Source organism: Vulpes vulpes, chromosome 5, assembly GCF_048418805.1.
Source record: "Vulpes vulpes isolate BD-2025 chromosome 5, VulVul3, whole genome shotgun sequence".
Classification (NCBI taxonomy): domain Eukaryota; kingdom Metazoa; phylum Chordata; class Mammalia; order Carnivora; family Canidae; genus Vulpes; species Vulpes vulpes.
In genome coordinates this window covers 65,073,169-65,097,884 of record NC_132784.1, presented here as the reverse complement: position 1 = coordinate 65,097,884, position 24,716 = coordinate 65,073,169, and the positions used below count along the sequence as shown (strand labels likewise).

The 24,716-nt window shown below is 44.8% G+C and overlaps 1 protein-coding gene and 1 long non-coding RNA gene across 5 annotated transcripts in view; one reads left to right on the top strand and one right to left on the bottom strand.

Moving 5' to 3' along the window:
* Positions 1–437: 437 nt before the first annotated feature.
* SNX32 (sorting nexin 32) lies at positions 438–15,682 on the bottom strand. 4 transcript variants are annotated; one of them, XM_026004411.2, is made up of 13 exons: positions 15,197–15,682; positions 4,680–4,784; positions 4,064–4,174; positions 3,797–3,918; positions 3,489–3,612; positions 3,227–3,331; positions 2,930–3,035; positions 2,703–2,778; positions 2,419–2,458; positions 1,582–1,668; positions 1,308–1,467; positions 1,140–1,225; positions 438–839 (listed from the first exon to the last, which is right to left on the bottom strand). In XM_026004411.2, exons 1-13 carry the CDS (start codon positions 15,227–15,229, stop codon positions 786–788), a joined length of 1,209 nt encoding a protein of 402 aa, XP_025860196.2. In that variant the 5' UTR covers positions 15,230–15,682; the 3' UTR covers positions 438–785. The 4 variants fall into 4 exon arrangements, with proteins under 4 accessions (XP_025860196.2, XP_025860199.2, XP_025860198.2 ...); XM_026004414.2 differs by having other exon boundaries at positions 4,064–4,150; XM_026004413.2 differs by having other exon boundaries at positions 4,064–4,150; positions 4,680–4,787; positions 15,197–15,659.
* Positions 15,683–17,263: 1,581 nt separating this feature from the next.
* The window catches only part of LOC112924250 (uncharacterized), a 38,157-nt gene continuing 30,704 nt past the window's right edge, over positions 17,264–24,716 (top strand). Inside the window, exons 1-4 of the long non-coding RNA XR_012001882.1 lie at positions 17,264–17,612; positions 19,110–19,166; positions 22,640–22,741; positions 22,853–22,916. This is a non-coding gene — a long non-coding RNA (uncharacterized lncRNA). The remainder of the gene's footprint in view (positions 17,613–19,109; positions 19,167–22,639; positions 22,742–22,852; positions 22,917–24,716) is intronic.

Sequence of the window (24,716 nt, the reverse complement as noted above, 5' to 3'; positions counted from 1 at the left end):
GCTCAGTCAGGTGGAGCCCAGGACTTCAGACCCAAGTGTCTTGGGTTCCACCTCCTTGTATTTAACCAAGAGGGTGTTGGCTGGAGCCCCACAAGCCTTTTACCAGCATAGCTGCAGGTTCTCTCCAACCTGTACTTTGGGTTTTCACTTGCTTAGGAGGTTAAAGGTATTCTAGAATTCTCACCCTAAGGGTGTGAATGCAGGATTTATTATCTCCCCCACCTCCTCGCCCGAATTGGGGGAAAAAAAGGCATCCTGTTAAAGCTGGTTCCTAAGTTTTTTGGAGCTTGCCAGTATCTCTTACGAGGAAAGGAGGAAGGGGTATTTTGATACTGCAGGAGTGGTGCCCAGGGTCTGGTCTCCATAGTGCCCTGGTAAAGTGTGTAAAGGTAAATGGTGGGCCCTGGCGCTGAGGGAAGTCAGGACAAACAGGCCTGTTTGCTATATAAACCAGGCTTTTTATTTGAAGAGGCTGGGGACAAACTCCAGGGGGTAGGGGGGATGATAGGGTGGGCCAGGGCTGCCCCTCAGACTCTAGGAGAAGAGAAAGGTCCAGGCCCCTGGCCTCCCCTAGGCTGGGGTTCTTACCTGTGGCCAAGTCTGGTACTCATGTTGCCCTATCTTCCTCTTGAAAGACCTGGCACCTTTGGGTGGGGGTGGGGCTTGGGCTTGCCCTGGGAGATGATGGGGCATGGCTAGTGGCTGCTGTGGTGGGGAAGGTGGCATCTTGTGGGAAATCTGGGGGACTTTTGTCTCCAAAGGCCCCACAACAGGCTCTGGCAGCTCTAAGGCTCCCCCTTGAGGGTAAGAAGGGTGTTCCAGAGAAGTAGGGTGCTGGCCTGCACAGGAGGAGAGGTCCTTGATAGAGTGCTGTTCTTTCCATATTTCTAGCTCCTGTCACCACCCCCTTTCTTACATTCCTATCCTCAGCAATAATAGCTGCCATTTATTCAGGGCTTAGTAATGAGGAGGGAAGGGTCCTGCTCCAAGATGAAACAGCCCTGAAAAGTCAATGGCTGCTCAGGGCTGCCAGACCTCCTTCCCCAACACCTGCTTGCCAACACTTGGTAAGAACCTAGAGGTCTGGGACTGGGTGGCAGAAAGGCAGCGAGAGACCATAGTGAGGGTGGAGGGCTCACCTTGGCGTGTTTGAGCTCCAGCTCTGCCAACTCTATGAGGTTCTTGCGGAAGGAGATGACACGGCGGGACTTGAAATCCATGAGCTCTGGAGAGGGGAGGGAAGAGAAATGGGGACCCTGGCAGGGTAGGCAACCCAGTTGCTGAGGCTCTGGGGCCATGAGACTTACCCTGCTTGGCTGAGTCGGAGAGGCGCTCGAACCGTTGGCAGCATCGTTGCTGGTGGCTCTCAGCAGTCCGCACTTCGTGGTTCCTGGTGCGTGCTTTGTCCAGTGCCTTGTTGGCGTTCTCATAGTCAGCCAGTGCTCGGAGCTGCCGGTACAGCAAGTCCTAGGGTCAGCAGGGACACAGGATCACTGTTGCCCGAGGCCTCATCTACCTGCCCTCCCCTGCTGCTTCAGTCTTGTCCTCCGGCCTGAGGTTTGCTCTGGGGCCACATCTCACCTTGGCTGCCTGTGAGTCTCGCATGTAGTATTTCAGCATGTCTGACAGCTTAAGGTCCTCATCAGATGCCACTCGGCCCTCCAGCTTCTGAATCAGGAAGTTTGGAGGCTAGGGAGGGAGCTTGCAGAGGAGAAGCTAAGGGCTGGGGTGCTGTTGCTCTCATCTCAATATCCGAGAGTCACCTGATAACCACTTGAGGTCAAACCCTGATGTTCAGACCAGGCCAAGGAAAACTTCACAGAGGAATGGCTTCTGATCTGGATCTTGGGGGTTGAGTAGGAATCAGACAACAGCCAAAGGCTGTGCAGGTGTGCAAACCTTCTAAGTGTTCAGGGAACCATGAAATCAATGGGAGCACTTGGATCCCAAACCTAAAACGCAAGCTAAGGGCAGTTTCTGGGACTGGCAGGGTCACTGAAGGGCCTTGAGCAGAGAAGAGATGTGATCCAATAGACAGCTAAGAAAGATTGGCACACTATAGTGACTCTCAGAAGAGTTTAGGAAGTGTGTATCTGGGGTGGGATGTTGACAATGCGGTGCAGCTTGCCAGAGGCACGTGGCACATCCTTGTAAATGCTGTGCCAGGCCTGGTTCCCACCCCTGCCCCCATTACCCCCCCACACACATACACACACCTGAAGTTGTATCCCTGTCCCCACTCCCATCTTATTAAACTAGGGTTAAACTGAAGGGGAGTCCAGGGTATCACTGGGCCCAGCTTTTCACCAAACATTCCAAAATGATCCTGGAGCTTTCTCCTCTTTCAGGAGGAGAAATTTTCATTTCTGCAAAGGATCACTGATAGGGTGCCCTTCCAATACAGAAGGCAGGACTCACCCTTAGCCTTTCGAAGAATTCTGCCAGTTTGAGGAAGCTCCTAGGAGGCAGTGGGGAAGAGTTAGGGCAGGGGTCTTGAAGGGGTGTTGCCTAAAGCCTCCCTCTCTTTAGCACTTTCCCCCTCCTAATGGCCTGCAGTGGGGAAATTTTCCCTTTCCCAAATCCCAGCGGGAACTTCTGCACCTCCCACCTACAGCTGATAGTACATCTCCACAGTGACCCCTCATGGGCAGACACAGTATTACAGGCATAGGGAGAGGACAGGAGTGAGAGGGAGTCCTCACATCTTCAGCTGGTTGACTTCTTGTACTCCCAGACTATTCAGTGCAGCAGAGATAGGAATATAATCGTCTGCCAGGCCTGTTGGGAACAGCCCTCCATCAGACCCCTCTTGGTCTGCACATCAAGCCCCACCCCTGGTGTTTGTGTCCTGCTCTTTTCTCTCCCTGCAGGAAGTAGGAATGCCCAGGAGAAGGGACAGAGAACCCAGGGCCCCTTGGGCTCTGCATACACTTGTGGGAGTACATGACACGGTCTGCCCGCAGGCAGGCGTCCCGGATGCGGGTGTGGTACTCCAGCAGGAAGGTCCTCTCATGCTCAAAGAAGTCATCCACCTCCTAAGGGAGCCAGACAGGAGCCACTTATATTGAGTCAGCAGGAACATGGAAGCCATGGACACGAAGGGGTGGCACAACTTTCCTCTAGGCCATGCCCCACCAGTGGTTTCCCTCCCACAACCACCCTGGGCCTCCATCTTTGCTGCAGATTGAGGTCCTGGGTTAATCCACAGAGGGGTCCCAGGGATTACCTTAAGCCCTGACATCCTGGTGATGAGGGCTTCATCTGCAGATTTAACGATATTCCTCAGAAATCCCCCAAGGAGCTCCTTCCTGTTCTTTCCTCGGACACTCAGCTGACGCACACACAGAGAGTAGGATGTTGGGGTAGGCATTTGCACTTCTCACCCCAGGCTCATGCCACTTATGGCGCTGATGAGACAGAGGCTTGAGCCCATTTAGCACCCAGCCCCCTGCCCCCAAGAGTGACCCCAGTGCTCTGGCCCAGCTCACATCCTGGCCATATTCCAAAAAGACAAAGAAGTTGTGGTCTCGGCGCAGGGTAGGGTGGGCCGCCAGGCGCTGCAGAAAGACCTCATGCATTGCAACTGTCTTCTTAAAGATGGCAAGATACTCCCTGCAGAAAATGGCAAGCAGCTGAAGGGCCCTCCTTGCCTCTGATTATCCTGCTCCCTTCCCCTCAGAAGCCCAGGAGTCAGAGGTCAGGGTCTCTAACCATAGGTGATGAAATCTAGGGATTCCCAGGAGGGGGGAGTGGACCTGGAGCTTCATCATAGACAAGGAAAGAAAGTAGCACTCACGCTTCCAGCTCCTGCTTCATTTTGGCAAACTCTTCCCTCGTGATGGAGCTGTCCCCCTCACCCAACTTCTGCAGCTTTTCCCTTGAAGCCTCAAAGTCTGGCCTTGGAGGGGCTGGGGGGATCTGCTCAAAGGAAGGACAGAGCTGGCAGTTCTCTCATTGCTGAGAAGGCCATCACCCACACCCGGAAGTGTGGCCCAGTCTTCCACCCCCACCCAAGCACCCAGGGCTGCCCCTCCCTGCCCCAGCCCACCTAGCCCTTTCTCACAATGAGACCGGCGTACTCCTCATTTTCCACGTAGGCATCATGTAGCCAGATGAACTCCTCGTGCTGTCGCACAACTGAGAACTCCATCTGGGTGAAGTGAGGGAGGCAGCTCTGGAAGCCAGGAAGCCTGTCTGAGGTGTCTGTCCTCCCCTTCCAAACCCTGCACTATCCTGAGCACCCACTGTGGGGCTTCCCCAACCCCACATCCCAGGTGAGGCCCAAGGTGGGCCTGGGTGGTTCAGGTGTTGGTGATTTCCATCAGGACGAAGGATGGGGGATGCTTAGGACTTGGTGTTGGACTCCCTCTGCCTATGTCTCTGCCTCTCTCTCTCTCTCTCTCTCTCTGTGACTATAATAAATAAATAAAAATTAAAAAAAAAAAAAAGGACTTGGTGTTGGAGGCAAAAGGCAGTTGGAGACTAGACAAGATGCTTGTTTTCTCCATGGGGCAGGGAGCAGGAGCTAGGTTGAGGAACAGGGCCCAAAGTCCAAGTTGGCATCTCCCCCCAACCCCCCACCCCAGGCTAGCAAGGCTGGGGGAAGTAGGCTTCTCAAGCTCTTGAAGCCTCCTGAGGCAGCTGTCCAAACTGCCCTCTCACTCCCCTGGCAGCCTCACCTTGGTTTGAACGGTGAACTTCACCTTGTCCCGCTCGCTCACTGCATCAGAGATCTCCACCTGTAAGGAGCTGTCTCCCTGCAGATCCACTGACACGGAGGAGGGCTGCTGGGGAGGGGAGGCCTCTGACATGGCTGACCACAGCCCCTTACTGCATCCTCACTGCAGATGTCACGTCCTCCTGCCAAGCCCAGCTCAGCAGCATTGCTTCTTCAATGCCCTGGGGTGGCCACCCCTGGAGGGATCCTGGTAAGTCACTGCTCAGGGCTTTCCAGTTACTCCACACTTTCATCCTTAGAAGGAGGCAGAATTCTGCCTGCTTTACAGATATGGAAACTGACACCTCCAAAAGTGAAATATGTTGCCCCAAATCACACAGCTGCAAAGTGGCAGGGCGAGATTTGAACCCAGTTTCTCAAATTCCAAACCCCAACTACTTTCTCAACTACCCGTTCACCTTTTCCCCAACTGGTTACTGGTAGAAGCTGGTACCCTTTCACCAGGGCCTAACGTGAGTTCAATAACAAGTTCTCACCCCTTTTGAGGGGATCCTGAGACCACTCCATTCGCTGCTTTTAGTGCCAAGAGGCATTGGCTTGTCAACAAAACACATGGATTTCTCTAAAAGAGAAAAGATCCATGAGGCACCAAACTACTAGATCATTCTTGCATTGAGCTCCTCTTCTTCTTCTCCTCCTCCTCCTCCTCCTCCTCCTTCTTCTTTTTAAGATTTTACTTATTTATTCATGAGAGGCACACAGAGAGAAAGGCACAGGCACACAAGCAGAGGGAGAAGCAGGCACCTCACAGGGAACCTGATGCGGGACTCGATCCCAAGACTCCAGGATCACGCCCTGAGCCGAAGGCAGACGCTCTAACTGCTGAGGCACCCAGGGATCCCGAGCTTTGCTTCCTTTCCTTCCTTCCTTCCTTCCTTCCTTCCTTCCTTCCTTCCTTCCTTTCCTTCCTTTCCTTCCTTTCTTTTCTTTCCTTTTCTTCCTTTCCTTTTATTTTCTTTCTTTTCTTTCCTTCTTTTCTTTCTTTCTTTCAAGATTTTATTTATTTATTCATGAGAGACACACAGAGAGAGGCAGAGACACAGGCAGAGGGAGAAGCAGGCTCCCCACAGGGAGTCCGATGCGGGACTCGATTCCAGGACCCAGGATCACTACCTGAGTCAAAGGCAGATGCTCAACCACTGAGCCACCCACGTGTCCCTTGCATTGAGCTTTTCAACACACATTTATTGAACACCTACGATGTCTATACCACTGTGCCAAGTGAAAGGAAGAAGCCATTCTCCCTTCAAGTGTAGCTCCCAATATATAAACTGGCACCTGTGCCCCTCTCCCATCCCCTCAGTCTCTCCTCTCACAGGCTTTGGCACAGATTTGGCACACACTATGTACAACTATTCTGACTTCTCTCACCACATATTATTTTTGCCTCAACTTAAACTTCATGTGAGTGCAATTATACAGTATACACTCTTGTATCCATGGTCTTTAGGGAGATCCATCCACATTATTGAGTGCAGCAGTAATTCTCTTTCATTGCTGTATTGTATTCATATGAATGTCATAACTTATGTATCTGTTCTACTGTTGGTAGTCATTAGGTTATTTCAAGATTGGCGTGTTATGAATAAAGCTGCCATGAACATTTTTGCATATGCCTTTTATAGGGTAGGCATGTGTTTAAATGCTTTAAACTGCCGGTTTTTCAAGGTGATTGTACAAATTTATATTCCTGCCAGTATTGTATGAAAATTCCAGTTGTACCATATCTTTGCCAACACCAATACTTAGAATTGTTAGTCCTTTTTATGTTAACCATACTGATGGGGGTATAGTAATTGCCCATTGTGGCTTTAACTTGTATTTCCTGGTGAGAAATGACATGGAACACCATTTTATGTATCTATTGCCCATTTGGAGATCTTTTTTTTAAAATTTTTTAATTTATTTATGATAGTCACAGAGAGACACAGAGAGAGGCAGAGACATAGGCAGAGGGAGAAACAGGCTCCATGCACCGGGAGCCTGACGTGGGATTCGATCCCGGGTCTCCAGGATCGCGCCCTGGGCCAAAGGCAAGCGCCAAACCACTGCGCCACCCAGGGATCCGACATTTGGAGATCTTTTATAAAGTGCCTATCCAAGTCTTTTGATCCTCCTCTCCCCCCTTTTAAAAATAAGATCGTCTTTTTCTTTTTGATTTGTAGGAACTCTTTATATAACCTGGAGACAAGTCCTTTCGCAGTTATATGTGTTGCCATTATCTCCTACTCTTTCGGTTGCCTTTTCACTCTCTTAATTGCTTACAGTTTTACAAGCTCCAGCATATCAGTCTTTTCTTTTTTTTTTTTTTTTTTTTTTTTTTTTTAATTTTTATTTATTTATGATAGTCACAGAGAGAGAGAGAGAGGCAGAGATACAGGCAGAGGGAGAAGCAGGCTCCATGCACCGGGAGCCTGAAGTGGGAGTCGATCCCGGGTCTCCAGGATCGCGCCCTGGGCCAAAGGCAGGCGCCAAACCGCTGCGCCACCCAGGGATCCCTTCTTTTATGATTAAGGATATTTGTGTACTCTCGAAGAAACTTTTGCCTACCCTCAGGTCATGAAGATAATATATTTTCTTTTCCTCTAGATTTAATAATTTTAGCTTTTATATTTAGGTCTATATTTAGATCCACTTTCATTTCATTTTATATACAGTGTCAGGTATAGGTTATGACTCATTTTTGCCATATAATAGCCAGTCATTTTAGCACTGATGTGTTAAAAAAAATCTTTTGAGTATTTATTTGCTTTGGTAGACATCTTGCTAGAAAATAAACTGACTTCAGGGCAGCCTGGGTGGCTCAGCGGTTTGGCGCCTCCTCCAGCCCAGGGCATGATCCCGCGGGGTTCCAGGATCGAGTCCCATGTCGGGTTCCCTGCATGGAGGCTGCTTCTCCCTCTACCTGTGTCTGTATCTCTGCCTCTCTCTCTCTCTCTCTCTCTCTGTCTGTGTGTGTGTGTGTCTCATGAATAAATAAAATCTTTAAAAAAAGAAAATAAACTGGTTTCATAAATGTTATCAGTTCTGTATCTATTCTGTTCCACTGATCATATGTCTGCACTTTTGATATATCACACTCTTGATTCCTGTAATTGACAAACTTGAAATCAGATAGAATTAATTTTGTTCTTTTTCAAAATCATTTTGGCTATTATAGGTCTTGGAATTTCTGTATAAATTGTAGACTCCTTGGGCAGCCCTGGTGGCTCAGCGGTTTAGCGCCGCCTGCAGCTCAGGGCGTGATCCTGGGGACCTGGGATCGAGTCCCACGTCGGGCTCCCTGCATGGAGCCTGTTTCTCCCTCTGCCTATGTCTCTGCCTCTCTCTCTCCTCTCTGTGTATTCTCATGAATAAATAAATAAAATCTTAAAAAAAAATAAATGTTTAAAAAAAAATTGTAGACTCCTGGGCAGCCCTGGTGGCTTAGCGGTTTGGTGCCGCCTTCAGCCTGGGGCGTTATCCTGGAGACCAAGGATCGGGTTCTAATCCGGCTCCCTGTATGGAGCCTGCTTCTCCCTCTGCCTGTCTCTCTCTCTCTCTCTTTCTTTTTCTGTCTCTAGTAAATAAATAAAATATTTTTAAAAAATTGTAGACTCAGGGGTGCCTGGGTGGCGCAGTCAGTTAAGGGTTTGCCTTTGACTCAGGTTATGATCCCAGGGTCCTGGAATCAAGTCCCACATCAGAATCCCTGCTCAGTGGGGAATCTTCTTCTCCTTCTGCCCACACCACTTGTGTTCTCGCTCTCATTCAAAAATTAATAAAATCTTTTGAAAAATTATAGACTCAGCTTGTTAATTTCCAACCAAAAAAAAAACTTAGAGATTTTTTAAAATATTTTTTAAGATTTATTTATTTATTTATTTATTTATTTATTTATTTATTTATGATAGAGAGAGAGAGGCAGAGACACAGGAGGAGGGAGAAGCAGTCTCCACGCCGGGCGCCCGATGTGGGACTCAATACCGGGACTCCAGGATCGCGCCCTGGGCCAAAGGCTCTAAACCGCTGAGCCACCCAGGGATCCCCAAAACTTACTGAGATTTTGATTGAGATTAAATTGAATCTACAGATCAATTTGGGAAGGATAGACATTTTTACAATTTTGAATCTTCCAATCAACATGAAATATCTCCCCAATTATTTAGATATTCTTTAATGTTTCTCAGTAATGTTTTGTTGTATTCTCTGTAAAGGTTTTGCATATCTTTTGTTAGATTTACTCCTAGGTATTTTATGATTTTTAAAAAATTATTGTTGCTATTTGAAATAACATTTTTAGGGATCCCTGGGTGGCGCAGTGGTTTGGCGCCTGCCTTTGGCCCAGGGCGCGATCCTGGAGACCCAGGATCGAGTCCCACGTCGGGCTCCCGGTGCATGGAGCTTGCTTCTGCCTGTGTCTCTGCCTCTCTCTCTCTCTCTCTCTCTCTGTGTATGTGTGTGTGTGTGACTATCATAAATAAATAAAAATTAAAAAAAAATGAAATAACATTTTAAAAAATTTCATCCCCTGGTTATTTTTGCTAGTATGTAGAAACACACAATTGATCTTTATATACTACCTTTGTGTCCAAGAACCTTGCTATATTTTCTTACTGCTTTTAATAGTTTGTAGATTATTTTGGATTTCCTCTGTATACAATCCTATACTATAAAATAATGACAGTTTTAGTTTTTCCTTTCCAGCCGTATACCTTATTTCTTTTTCTTGCCTTATTGCACTTGCTAGAACCTCTAGTACAATGCAGAAATGGTGACATGGTGAAAAAGGAAATCCCTGACTTGTCTTTATCTCAGAGAGAATGCATTCAAAATGTAATCCTGGGGCAGCCCCGGTGGCTCAGCAGTTTAGTGCCGCCTTCAGCCTAGGGTGTGATCCTGGAGACCTGGGGTCAAGTCCCATGTCGGGCTCCCTACATGGAGCCTGCTTCTCCTTCTGCCTGTGTCTCTGCCTCTCTGTCTCTGTGTCCCTCATGAATAAATAAATAAAATTAAAAAAACAAAACAAAACAAAATGTAATCCTGAAGATGATTAAACCTGAATTAGATTAATGAGACCACCTTCTATGCCTAGTTTGGTAAGAACATTGATTTTTATCAATGTTTCCTTCCTTTATTGAAATATCAAATGGGTTTTTCTGTATATGTCCCAAATTTCATTTAATGATTTTCAAATATTGAACTACCCTGCATTCCTGGAATAAGGCCTTCATCATGAAGTATTTTTTAGTTTCTGTTTTTTAGTTTTAATTTTTAAAATATTTTATTTATTTATTTATTTATTTGAGAGAGAGAGAGCATGAGTGTTTGATTAAGGAGAGGAGCAGAGGGAGAGAGACAAGCAGACTCTGCATTGATCATGAAGCCCAATGCAGGACTTAATTCCACAACCCTGAGATCATGACCTGAGCAGAAATCAAGAGCTGGACCAACTGAGCCACCCAGGTACTCCAAAGTATTATCTTTTTACATACTGCTTATTCAACTTGATAATATTGTTTGCGATTTTCCATTTATATTCACAAGAGAGATTAACCTGTATTTTTATTTATTTATTTTTTAAGATTTCATTTATTTATCTGACAGAGAAAAAGAGAGCACAAGCAGGGGGAATGGCAGGCAGGAGAGGGAGAAGCAGGTTTCTTGCTGAGCAAGGAGCCCAATGTAGGGCTTGATCCCAAGACCCTGGGATCATGACCTGTGCCAAAGCCAGTTGCTTAATTGAGAGCCACCCAGGCCCCTCTTTTAATGTTTTTGACAGGATTTTTTGTGGTAAAATATACATAACACAAAATTTACCATTTTAGCCATTTTAAAGTATACAATATATTGGTATTAAGTATATTCAGTTATCCATCATTGTCCACCTCCTCTTGACAGGTTTTTGTATCAAGGTTATGTTGTCCTCCTAAAATAAGTTGGAATTGTGCCTTCTCTTTGTTTTTGGGATAATTTATATGAGAATGGTATTAGTCATCCTTTAATGCTTCAAAGAAGCATTAAATGCTTGTGAAATTTATTGCTCAGAAAGGTATTTTTGGAAAAGTTCTTAATTATAGATTTACTTCCTATAATAGATATATGACTATTCAGATTTTCGGTTTCTTATTTCAGGTTTGGTAAGTTGCATTTTTCAAGTAGTTCGTCCATTTTATCAAAATTCTCTCATTTGTTGGCATAAACTTATTCTTAAATACTCTTATCTTTATAAGGGCTGAAACATCTCTACCAATGTGCACTTGATCATTCCTGATACTGGTAATTAACATTTTCTCCCTTCCTCCCTCTCAGTCTCCCTCCTGTTCTCTCTCTTTCTCTCTCCCTTTCTCTCACTTTTATCAGTCTTGCTAGATGCTTATCAATTTTTATTAGTATTTTAAACAAACTATTTTTGGCATTATTGATTTTCTATATTTGTATATTTATCTTCTATTGATTTCTGCTCTTTATTATTTTCTTCCTTTTACTTTCTTGGGATTTAAGTTGTTCTTCTTTTTCTAGTTTCTTGAGATTGAAATGTAGATCACTGACTTTTCAACTTCTCTAAAAAATGCGTTTGAAGGTATAAATTTCCCCCTGGATACTTCTTTAGCTGCATCTCCAGGTGTATCATATTTTCAAAATCATTTTTAAAAAAGATTATTTATTTATTTATTCATGAGAGACATAGAAAGAGAGAGAGGCAGAGACATAAGCAGAGGGAAAAGCAGGCTCCATGCAGGAAGCCCTATGCGGGACTTGGTCCCGGGATTCCGGGATCACACCCTGAGCAAACTCTCAAGCAGACACTCAATCGCTGAGCTACCCAGGCATCCCTCAAATTCATTTCTTTAAAATTTTTTTCTAATTTTAGGGGCTCCTGGGTGGCTTAGTTGGTTTAGAGTCTGCCTTTGGCTCAGGTCATAATCCCAGGGTCCTGGGATCAAGTCCCACATCAGGTTCCCTGCTCAGTGGGGAGTCTGCTTCTCCCTCTCCTGCTCCCCCTGCTTGTGCTCTCTCTCTCAAATAAATAAATAAATAAATAAATCTTTAAAAAGATTTTCTAATTTTCATTATAATTTCTTCTTTGACCTATGAATTACTTAGAAGCACACTGCTTACTTTCTGAATATTTTGGAATCTATCTTTTTGTTTTGATTCCTTATTAATTCTACCGGGACAGAGATTTCATCCTGTCTGGTTTCAATGTTTCAAAACTTGTTGATAGTTGCTTTATAACCTAACATATAATGTATTTTGGTAAATGTTTCCAGTGCACTTGAAAAGGATGTGTTTCCTGCAGTTGTTGGGTACAGAGCTCTAATGAAACCAATTAGATCAAGTTAATTAATCATGGTATTTTAAAAATTTTAAGGATTCAAAATCCTTACTGATTTTTTCTTTTGGTTTTTGGTCTGCTTGTTCTAACAGTTGAAAGAGTTGTGTTAAACCTCTAATTGTAATTGTGGGTTTGTCTATTTCTCCTTTTAATTCTGTAATCTTTTACTCTGCATATTTTGAAACAATGCTATTAGTTGCATACAAATTTAGGATTTTTATCTTCCTGTTGAGTTGACTCTTTAATCATTATAAAATGTCCCTCTTTATTTCTTATACTTCTTGTCTTAGTCTACTTTGTCTGAAATTAATATAGCCATGCCAGCATTCTTTTGGTTAGCATTCTTTCTGTGTCCTTATAAAGTATGTCTCTTAAAAAATACTTATTTTTAAAAAATACTTATTTATTTAAGAGAGAGTGTGTGCACATGTGCATGCACAAGCAGGGGGTTGTAGAGGGAGAAGAGAGAGAGAGAATCTCAAGCTGACTCGCTGCTGAACACAGAGCCCAGTAAGAGGCTCAATCCCACAATCCCCCAAGATCATGACCAGAGCCAAAATCAAGAGTCAGATGTTTAACCAACTGAGCCACTCAGGTGCCCCTAAAGCATGTGTCTTTTAAGAGAATATAGTTGTCCTTTAAAAATCCAATCTGAAAAAAAAAATCCAATTTGAGGGGCGCCTGTGTGGCTCAGTTGGTTAGGTGTCAGAATCTTGGTCTCAGATCAGATCTTTTTTTTTTTTTTTTTTAAGATTTTATTTATTGGGATCCCTGGGTGGCACAGTGGTTTAGCGCCTGCCTTTCGCCCAGGGCACGATCCTGGAGACCTGGGATTGAATCCCACGTCAGGCTCCTGGTGCATGGAGCCTGCTTCTCCCTCTGCCTATGTCTCTGCCTCTCTCTCTCTCTCTGTGTGACTATCATAAATAAATAAAAAAAAATTTAAAAAAAAAGATTTTATTTATTTATTCATGAAAGACACAGAGAGAGAGAGAGAGGCAGAGACACAGGCAGAGGGAGAAGCAGGCTCCATGCAGGGAGCCCGACGTGGGACTCAATCCCAGGTCTCCAGGATCAAGCCCTGGGCTGAAGGCAGTGCTAAACCGCTGAGCCACCCCGGCTGCCCATCAGCTCAGGTCTTGATCTGGGGTTGTGAGTTCAAGCCCCATGATGGGCTCCACACCATGCTCCGCACTGGGCATGAGGCCTACTTAAAAAAAAAAAAAAAAAAAAAAAAAGAATCCAATCTGAAAAAAATCCAGTCGAACTTTTTTTTTAAGTAACCTTACATTCAAGGTATGGCTCAAACTCTCAACCCCAAGATCAAGAGTTGCATGTTCTACCAACTGAGCCAGCCAGGCGCCGCCTGAATATGTTTTTAATTGGAGTGTTTGGTCTATTCATAATTACTGTAATTACTGACATAAGCTATAAACCTACCATCTTGCTTTTTGTTTTTTTATTTGCCTCATCTGTTTTTTTTTTTTGTTGTTGTTGTTGTTGTTTCTTCACTTTTTTTTCCTTGCGTTCTGTTAGTCAAATTTTTCAAATGTTTTTTATATTATTTCATTTTCTCTTCTTTTTTTTTTTAAAGATTTTATTTATTTATTCATGATAGAGAGAGAGAGAGAGAGGCAGAGACACAGGCAGAGGGAGAAGCAGGCTCCATGCACCGGGAGCCCGACGTGGGATTCGATCCGGGTCTCCAGGATCGCGCCCTGGGCCAAAGGCAGGCGCCAAACCGCTGCGCCACCCAGGGATCCCCTCATTTTCTCTTCTATTTTTGTTTACATCTTCATAGTATTCTTTCCATTTCTCTCTATTTAAAGGAGAGTCTTAAAGAAGGCAATGATTACTCTAGAGGACAAGATCTAATAGTGGACTGTCAGAGAGTCTGGCACCTACAAAGTTTGGGGATGCAACCATCAGTTTGAAAACCCAGTACAGGGCAGCCCTGGTGGTGCAGCGGTTTAGCGCTGCCTTCAATCCAGGGCATGATCCCGGAGTCCTGGAATCGAGTCCCACATCGGGCTCCCCGCAGTGAGCCTGCTTCTCCCTCCGCCTGTGTCTCTGCCTCTCTCTCTGTGTCTATGAATAAATAAATAAAAAAATTTTTTTAAAAGCCCAGTACACATCTCATATGACAACAGTAACAACAACAGCAACAATGACTTGTCTAAATAGTCAGATATAATAGCTAACACTTTTACTTGAGCTTCCTATATGCCAGGCACTGATCTAAGCATTTTACATATATTAACCAGGAATATGAATATAAACATTGAAACTGATATTTCCTACTCCATACTTTGTGTCGTTCAGCCCCTCTCACCTCTCCAAACTCCACTTGAACCCCACTCCTCACTTCTTGGCTTCTCTGACATCCTCAGGGCAGCCTCCCCTTTTGTCCAACTGCAAATCGCCCCTTATACACACAATCTGACTCACTGGTAAATGGGCCCCTAAGTCCCTAGTCTCCCTCCTGCCGCCTTAGTATCTCTACTCTAACCTTAGTATCTCTACTCTAACAGTTACTGTTTGGTAACTGCTTGAGGGAGATGGGACTTTAAGTATGGACCACAGCTACTCCATTCTTATCCTCAGCCACAGCCTACTTTGCACGTGCCTCCAACTCTCAAAAGTGTGCACCTCTGTGAACTCAAGGATGCTCGATAAGTATTTGTTGGATGAAATCAAGAGGAAAAAGTGAAGAATTAATGATCTTATGATTAAATGAACACAGATACACAAGTGAAGGCATTAGTGCTGAACTGGATTCCTCCTACCTTGGCAAAGGAGAAACTTACTCCATCCCCTTCTCAGTCTCTCTCCCTCTCCCCTCTTCTTCCCCATTAAGCCAGAATCATGAGTTAATTGGTCCTGGCGAGGAAAGGAGTGGCAGTGACAGGTCCCTTTACATCTGTCAGGGCAAAGGCAAACCCTGCCTCCTTTGGCATCCTCGCCAGCCCCCACGCAGGTGCCACAGAGGCGCCGCACCCCCGTATCCCCTTGCTCAGATCTCTTCCAGCTCAACGCGTGCGCGCGAACACACGCACACACGCCCCACTCCCTGATTGGGCCATCACTGGGTATCACGGAGTGAGATGGAGGTTGGGAGAGGGTTTGCATCCTTCCTTTACCTTGCTCTCCTTCCCAGCCTGACGCCCTTCCATCACCCTTCTTCTTGGCTGCAGCCCACGAGTATTGCGCGGCTGGCCAATGCCGGCCCGCTCCAGCAGTTTCGTCCCCGGGAGCGGGCCCGAGGCTCGGGACCCTACCAGCTGACGGAGCGGCTCTCCCCTCCCCGCCTGGAGTCACCTGGGGGCAGGCGTGGCTCCCGCCGGCCCTTCGCAGCCACGCCTTTCGATTGGGTATCAGGTTCGCCGTGAGCGACACCATTGGCTGCAGCGCCTATCGTTCCTGTGTTTGGCCCCAGCTTTTAGGAGGAAGCGCGGAACCTAGGGCTGGGAACCCGAGACCGCAAAGGGCTGGGGTCGGGGGCCCTGGGGTTACGGAGGTCGCGAGCCACGTCAGCCCCCGCCCCCAGGCTGGCAGCCGGCCGCGGACCGCGTCTCCCGGCGGCGCCCTCCAACCGCCTCGCGCGAGCTGCGCGTGCGCACCAGCCCAGTGGCGCGCCCTCCAGGCGGTGGGCGAGGCGGCGGGTGGGTGGGCAGGGTGGGAGGGTGGGGCGGGGGTGGGGAGGAGGGGGGGTTAGTGGGCCAGGGACTAGGGTGAGGGTTGATGTCTGGGAGAAGGGGGTTCCGTTAAATTTTCGCTCTGGGGCATGCGAGAGCTGCGGGGTAAGCCTCATAGAGCCGTGAAGAGACGCGGCAAGGCCGGCGGCCAGGGCGCCCGGTGCCAGGCCCGGGTCCACGGGCGGTGGTATCTGGAGCCAAGAAGCAGAGGGGCGCAGATGCTGCGAGAAAAATTGTGGGTGCCCTGGAACGGGCTCATTGTGATCGGGAAGAGAATGGAGCTCCTGGGTAGAAATACGCAAAAGTCCAGGATGTGGGACCCAAAGCTTGACTCTGAGTACTGGGGTCTGGAAGATGTGGAAAAGATGGTCTTGAAAGCGAAGTTAGGCCAGAATCAGGAAAGGATGGATGTGAAGCTACTGCACAGTGTAGCAAGTGCATTACAGTCTTCAGCAGGTTTGCGGAAAAATACCGCAAAGGAATTGTGGGGAAAGGAAGACGTTAGAGGCAAAATAGACGATGAATCTGAGGTAGCAAGGACTACCGAAGGGTCTAGGAGGGGGTCTGGGTTTAAAGAGAGGTTGAAGCTTACTGGGGTGGGGACCAAAGGAGGGGACTTGAGATCCAGACCACATACACTCCGACAGAATGAGGAGGAGCTGAGGTCCAGTGGAGAGAAGCTGAGTCGAGAGAAGCTGAGGTCAAGCAGAGAGAAGCTGAGGTCAAGTGGAGAGAAGCTGAGGTCAAGTGGAGAGATGCTGAGGTCAAGTGGAGGGAAGCTGAGGTCAAGTGGAGAGAAGCTGAGGTCAAGTGGAGAGAAACTGAGGTCAAGTGGAGAGAAACTGAGGTCAAGTGGAGAGAAGCTGAGGTCAAATGGAGAGAAGCTGAGTGGAGAGAAGCTGAGATCAAGTGGTGAGAAGCTGAGTCTGAGTGAAGAGAGCCTGAGGTCAAGTGGAGAGAAGCAGGGATCCAGGGGAGAGAAGCTGGAAAGTAGTGGAAACGATTTGAGATCCACTGGAGATAAACTGCAGTCAAGTGCGGAGAAGCTGGAGGATTCAGGGATGGGAAGCATAAATGAAGAGACAGATGAAAGAGTAGTAGAAGTTGCTGGTGATGAAAAATTGATTAAAGTTACTGATGCAGAGATGGAAATTCCTTTGGAAAGGGTGGAAGGGAGTGATGAAGAGCTAGAAGGGACCAAGGGGGAAGTGGTGGTTGAGGAGGATGTCTTGGGTGGAGTGAATGATACAGCTGATGAATCTGTTTCTATGGAAGAGAGAGAGGTTATAGATGAAGGTGATAGTGAATGAGTTAGATGAAAGATTGAAGCTAAGGAAGAAAAGAGAGGCAGATAGAGGAAGTGTTGTAAGTCAAGGAGGAGAAATTAGAGCCAAACAGAGAATTATGGCCCTGAATAAGTAAATATAAGAGAGGAAAGGAGAACATGGGAATGAAGAACTTTTCAGGATGAAGGTGGAGGCTAGGACCAAAGGAAATGAAGGAGAGTGAGAGAGAAATGGAAACATTTTGAGGAGAATGAAAAGATGATAATGTGTTGCTATGTCAAGGAAAGGTAGAGATTATTTTGGAGAAGAGCTGTGACTGAAGGGCTTGTTTTGAAATATTTGAGAAATGGGTTTGGGAGGGGCTAGAGGATTTAGTTTAAAAAGTGTGATTGGGTTTATAAGATAGAAAACATAATGAGAAAAATGGGGAATTATAGCAGGATAAAGGGTAGATAAGGTTGTGAAAGAAGATGCAAGCTATAGTGAGCAAAGAACACTTCTGAGAGGATCCTGAAAAGGGATGAGGGGCTCCAAAGTGACCCAAGCAAGAGAAGAGAAAGAAATGAGGAAAAAAAGTAAGAAGTCAGTCCTATCATAATGATTTATGTAGTTGTGTTTTAAAGTTCTTTCCTTTACTCTTTGTTTGCCCTTCTTCCCATGTAAGTCAATTTTACAATTGAATGGGACAGGCCTCTCACAGGGCCCTGTATATCTGGACCAGAATATTCCAGATTATTCTGTAGCCAGAATAATTGCTGGGTTTGCCTCACCATGATCACTATTTCCATGGGTTTCCTTCACCTCCACACATCAAATCAGAGTTGCTCATACTCGATTCGAAGTTACCTCAATGGTTTGTGTTATTATTGTTTCCATCTTTGACTTAATTATTCATCTAATCACATGGACTTTCCCCCTTGTGTAAGTTTCTTTTGGAGCTTTCTTCTATGACTTTCACATGCCATCCATCATCCACTTTCATCCCAGGGAACAGAGAAGACTCCCTAAGTGCCTACTGTCAAGACATCAATGTCAAAACTTAGGCTTTTTTTTTTTTAAGATTTATTTATTTATTCATGAGAGATACAGACTGAGAGAGAAAGGCAGAGACATAGGTAGAGAGAGAAGCAGGCTCCTTGCAGGGAGCCTGATGCAGGACTCGATCCGGGATCCCGGGATCACAACCTGAGCCAAAGGCAGGCGCCCAACTGCTGAGCCACCCAGGCATCCCAAAACTTAGGCTCTTAGGTCCTGTTTGTCTCTTGGATGGGGATGTAAGAAATGACAAAAAGCAGCCATAGATAATTCGGATGAAAGAAATATTTCACTGTTTTCCCTCCATATACTTTTTTTTTAAGTGGGTAGAGAGAGTGTGTGGGTGGGGAGCAGAGGGAGAGAGAGAATCTTAAGCAGCTCCACTCCCAGGATGGAGCCCGTTTTGGGACTCCATCTCATGACCCTAAGATCATGAGCTGAGCTGAAACCAAGAGTTGGACACTCAATCTACCGAGCCGTCCAGCTGCCCCTCCATGTACTTTTAAAGTCTATAATATTTCTTTATTTTTTAAGATTTTAATTTATTAATGAGAGAGAGAGAGAGAGAGGGACCCTGCCTGACGTGGGACTCGATCCTGGGTCTCCAGGATCAGGGCCTGGGCTGAAGGCAGCGCTAAACCACTGAGCCACCCGGGCTGCCCCTCTATAATATTTCTGAGTAGAAACTTCATTATATCATAAATGTCATGACACAAATTTATAATAGGGTCATGTTTTTCAAGTTTTCTACATACACTTTGCTGATTTTCCCTACAGTCTCCAACAGATCTGTGAACCTGATGCCATATTTTTGTTCATGTAGTGAAACCTAATGATAATTCATTGATTTCATTTGTTCCTTGGCAATTTTTTTCTTTGAGTCCTTTGTCCCCTGGGTCTGATGTAGAGTGACTGTGTTCTAGGCTTGCTCCATAGCTGCTTTCCTGGGCCTTTAACACTTTTCTCTGTTCCTCTGTGTTGGATCTGATCTCCTACTGCCTGGATCTTAGATCTTCTCCCTCTTTCTTGTTTTACAGCCTCATTTTGGCCAACCACATTAGCTAAGAGCTTCACAGAGAAAGTGACCATGGGAGGTAAACTTTGTGATACCTTATCTGCCTGAAATATTGATTCTTTTCTCATATTTGATCGATTTATTGCAAGACAAAGAGGAGCAATTAGAGCCAAGCATAACATATTGATGTTGAATGGGTAAATATGAGAGGAAGGGAAAGCATCTGAATCTGTGAGGAGGGAATGGGATGAAGAGCTACTAGGGTTAGCTGTTATGGGACTCTAGGTTGGAAATATTTTCCCCTTAGAAAATGTAAAGTCATTGCCCCACTCTCTTCTAACTTCTGAATGTTGCTGTTTATAATTGCAGTTTTGTTCTTTTTCTTTTTTTAAAGATTTTATTTATTCATGAGAGACACACAGATTGGCAGAGACATAGGCAGAGGGAGAAGCAGGCTCCCTGCAGGGAGCCTGATGTGGGATTCGATCCCAGGACCCAGGGATCACGACCTGAGTCAAAGGCAGATGCTCAACAGCTGAGCCACCCAGGCATCCCAGAATTTTTTGTTTTTGTTTTTTAATTTCAACTCCCTTGTTCATTGATCACTTCTCTTTTTCTATATGGCATTTCTGTTTTTGTTTTGTGTACATGTTCTCTTTTTTTGTTTCTAAGTGTTCTGCTTTTCATATTATTTCCCCTGAATTCTCCTCCCCCTTTTCTCATGGGTGTGTGTGTGTGTGTGTGTGTGTGTGTGTGTGTGTGTGTTGGAGGTTTTCCTCAAATGTTTGATCTTACTCCGTGTGCACTGATAGGACTTGTTAATTGATGGTCTTCATTCTTTATTGTTTTATATTGTATTTATCCCTTATTTTCATCTTGGTGGGGTTTGGAGATAAATGTATGTGTGTGTTCAGTCTGCCAATTTTGACAAAAAGTCTCCATTTCATTTTGATTGTTCTTAATTGATTTCTCAAGGGTAGCCCTGATTTTCATCTTGAAGGTAACTTGCTATTTCCTTTATGAATTTTCCTAGGTGAAAGTGAGTAGCACAATGAACAAATAAACCTCGGCATACAGCAAACTGCTACATCAGTTATAATCATGCTGTAATTGCTCTCATCTTTGAAAAAGCACAAAACCTCTCTTGACTCCACATTCCCCTTTACCTACTGTCCTATTTTCCTTGCTCCCTGTGGTAGGCACAAAAGTGACCTCCCAAAGATATACTCACTTTCTAGTCCCAGGAGCCTCTGCATATTGCTTCGTATGGCAGAAGAGTGATTACCTTACATGGCAAAATATGTGATTAAGTAAAAGATCTTGATATAAAGAGATTATTCTGGATAATCTGGGGATGAACCCTAAATGCTATCACAAGTGTCCTTAGAGAGATAAAGAAGATCAGACACACAGAAGAGGAGGAAGCCATGTGACCCCAAAGGCAGAGGCTGCGCAGATTCAGCTACAAGTCAAGCAGTATTCTGGAGCCACTGGAAGTTGGAAGGGTTAAATAATGGATTCTTCCTTAGAGACTTGTAGAGACTGTGTGTAGCCTTTGCCAACACCTTGATTTTGGACTTTTGGTTTCCAGAACTCTATTCTCCAGAGAGAATACATTTCTGTTTTTTTTTAAGCCATGCAGTTTGTAGTAATTTGTTATAACAGCTTTAGGAAATGAATACATTCCTTTTATAGCAGAATTTCTCTAAAAAATGGTCTATGCTTTTTCTAATCTTCTCCATTCCTTTTTATCCAACTTTTTTTTTTTAAGATTTTATTTATTTATTCATGAGAGACACAGAGAGAGAGAGGCAGAGACACAGGCAGAGGGAGAAGCAGGCTCCATGCAGGGAGCCTGACGTGGGACTCAATTCCAGGACTCCAGGATCATGCCCTGAGCTGACGGCGGTGCTAAACCGCTGAGCCACCTGGGCTGCCCAACAACTTTGACTTTTAAAAGAATTCAAACCTATTTGCTTATAGATGTCCAGCATTTTTTTATTTATCTGATTGTGTCCAGATGGTGTCATTTAGTTCATTCTTCTATCCACTGTAGTTCTTATGTACTTGAAGTTGGAGCTATAGGCCCTGGTTTCTTTCTCTGTAGCACTTATCACCTACTGACTCAGAGTTTACCTTCTGTCGTTGTTTCTTTTTTTTTTACCTTTAAATTTTTTTTAAGCTTTTTTTTTTTTTTTTTTTTTTTTTTTTAAGATTTTATTTATTGGGACGCCTGGGTGGCTCAGCAGTTGAGCGTCTGCCTTTGGCTCAGGGCGTGATCCTGGAGTCCCATATTGGGCTTCCTGCATGGAGCTTGCTTCTCCTTCTGCCTATGTCTCTGCCTCTCTTTGTGTGTCTCTCATGAATAAATAAATAAAATCTTACTCATGAGAGAGGCAGAGGGAGAAGCAGGCTTTTTTCAAGGAGCCTGACTTGGGACTCTATGCCTGGACTCTGGGATCATACCCTGAGCCAAAGGCAGATGCTTAACCACTGAGCCACCCAGGCATCCTGCTTTCTGTCATTGTTAATTATCTCTCCCCTCTAGAATGTGAGCTCCATGGGGAAATCAATATGTACCTGTTGGGTTATCTGTACTAATCTGCTGTCTAACCAACACATAGTAGACATTCAGCATGTATTTGTGGTATGAATTAAAGTCACATTCAGTGACTTTACCTGTGTCAATACTATTTCACATCTAGTAGAAATTGCTGTACTACTTTACCCTGTTCCTTAATATATTTTTTGAAGCCTCAAATGCCTGAAAATGTCTTTATTTCATTCTTGAGGTTTGTCTAGGTATATAGAATTTTCCCTCAGTAGTTTGAAGACATGTCCCTTTGTTTTCTCCCTTCATGCATGGCCATTGAGAGTCCACTTCCATTTTTATGCTTGAGTCATTGCACATGACCAGCTGATTTGTATATGTAGTCTGCTTTCTTCTCCTTGCCTTTGTTATTTCTGCTTATTTATTGATCAGAAGTTTATAGGTTACTCTTTCTTCCATTCTCTAGGAACTCTGATCCCATAGTTGAACAATAAAGTAGAGGTACTGGGTGTGGGCAGAGTTGTAAAGATAAGCTACAGAAGGCTCAAACCTAGTAGTAGAATCTTTTTGGCAAGTGATGACAGCTAACACTCACTAAATACTTATAATAATCTAAATAGCTTCATAGGCACCATGCTAAGCACTTTACATGCTGTCTATCATTTAATCCTTCCAACAACTCTCTGAAATGGGAACTATTACTCCATCAACTCTACCAGCTAGAAACTGCCAGGGCCATGCCCTGAGCCCAGGCAGCCTGATTTCAGAGTTGCACTGGAAACCACTCTCATGAACTGCCCCCTTTGTTCCTACTAGACAAGCCCCACTACTCAGTTTCCCAGCCTGCCAAAGCAAGGCCTGCAGTCCTGCCTAGGGGATGAGGAATGAGGCTGGGTAATAACCCTTCCATCTATTCAGTAAAGCTTGTTGAATGAATACTTCATGGCAAGTTTTTAAGAACATAAATGCCAAAAAGCAATGATGTTTATTTTCTTTCCCAGATATCTACGTTCCCAAGATAGTCTACTCCTAACCTCCTCCGGTGATTCTCTGAGGACCAAGAAATTGTTGCTTCTCTTATAGGAAGCCTATGCAGGCACAAGGTCAGGACAGTTGTGTGGGTCTCTCAGATTGCATTGCATGGTATGTAAATTATGAACCAAATAACCAGACTTGTTCTTTGGCTGGATTACATTTTTCTCCTGGGATATCAGATGCATTCCACCGAGGCCACAGAAAGAAAAAATGAAGATCAAGACACCACAACGCCACCACCTTGTAAGTGCAGATGTTTTCAATCATCTAGGTAACTAGAACTTTATATATATAATATCCTTTTTTACTAAAATTAACCAAAATGAACAAATTTGAGATAATTGAGGGCTTCTGAGTGATTCTATGTATCTCCAGTATTCTTTTTTTTTTTTTTAAGATTTTATTTATTTATTTGACAGAGAGAGAGAGAGAGCACAAGCTGCGGGAGCAGGAGAGGGAGAAACAGGCACCCCCCTGAACAGACAGCCCAACCTGGGGCCTCATGACCTGAGCGAAAGGCAGATGCTTAAGCAGTTGAGCTATCTGGGTGCCCCTGTGTCTCCAGTATTCTAGTCTTTCTTTGGATATTCCCAGAGATTCCTGTGCCTTGCAACAAGTGCTAAAAATGACATTATTGTTTGGATTAGTTCAAATGTTCCCTTTGCTAGTCCCATTAATTTATTTAACAAACACTGAACACTTACTATGTGCCAGTAAGGAATGTAACAAATGTATAAGACCAGATTCTTGCCTTTGGCCTCATTCCTCTTGTTGAGACAAACATCTCTACAAGTAGATGTCTGTGCGTTGCGGGGTGGGCTAGGAAAGTGCTAGGTACTAAGTGTGGTAGAACTGCAGAAGAGGTAGGACCTGGCCATAAAATTGTTTAGGGGGGCTTCCTCATGGAGGTGACCACTTGGGGCTGGACTAGTGAGAAGAATGGTGAGAGAATGGGGTCAACACTGGATGAGGAGAGGACAAACAAACATTCTCAGCAGAAAGAAGAAGATTGCTGAGATACAGTGACCTGGGCCTACATGGCTTGCTCAGGAGAGGGCAAGAACAGTAGTCTGGTACAACTGGAACAGAGAGAGTATTATAGAGACTGGCAGAATGTGAGCTTGAGAGAGCCTTGAGGACAGCCTTAAATTCAGGACTAAGGAAGTTAGCCTTTATTCTATAGGTGACAAGGAGAATGACACCATGAGATCTTTGCTTTACATAGTTTACCAAGCTGAGAGTGCAACTGGCTGCAGGGTGGGTCAGAGTGGGGCGGTGAGTAGGTGCTCAGTATAGCAGGAGATATGATCATTAGAATGAACAGTTCAAGATAAAGAGATCAAGGCTATGAATTAAGGCAGAGACAGTAGGGACAAAATCAGGGGATAGGTTGGTGAGGGGTTGATAAATTTTATTGAACAAGATTGCTCTTTAATTATGAATAGATGATGAGGATGGAGGCGCCAAGCTTACAGATAACAATAGCTGACCTGTATCATCCACTGCATACTACGCAGTTAGGCACTTTGCGTGCAGTATCTCATTTAATCCCATAATAGCCCTATGAAAGAGGTTGTATTACTCTCTGCATTTTATAGGAGAAGAAGTTGGAGCCTAGAGTGGTCAATCAAAGTGACAAGACATGTATAGTGTGGTAGTAGTTAGGATTTGAACTCAAAAGAATCAACACCTTTAGCTACTATACAGTAGCATCAGCAGCTGACTGGATTTTGGTACTAAGTGATTGGGAAGTAAAGTGACCACTTCAGGAAGCAGTTAATGAGTAGCAGATTAGGGCCTAGAACCCACTGGAATCACCTTCTGTCCCCCACAGTTTACAGGCTACTGGGCACCATATGAAGCCAAAGCCGTGTTGTGTTTGATATATTGAATATTTTTAATTTTAGAACTAATTGTTGCAAAAACTAATTGCTAATTATAGAACATTTAAAAATCTAGAGATTCACATTAGAACCTGCTGGATTATCTTAAAAAATGAGAAGATCTGGGACGCCTGGGTGGCTCAGCAGTTGAGCATCTGAC

Bases quoted from the DNA above. Each gene is read 5' to 3' on its own strand.
- SNX32 (XM_026004410.2), bottom strand. From the start codon at position 15,229: ATGGAAGGGCGTCAGGCTGGGAAGGAGAGCAAG. The intron at 3,332-3,488 runs GTGAGCTGGGCC...TGTGTGCGTCAG, and splicing joins TTTTGGAATATGGCCAGGAT to CTGAGTGTCCGAGGAAAGAA. The intron at 1,226-1,307 runs GTAAGTCTCATG...TCCCCTCTCCAG, and splicing joins CTCCGACTCAGCCAAGCAGG to AGCTCATGGATTTCAAGTCC.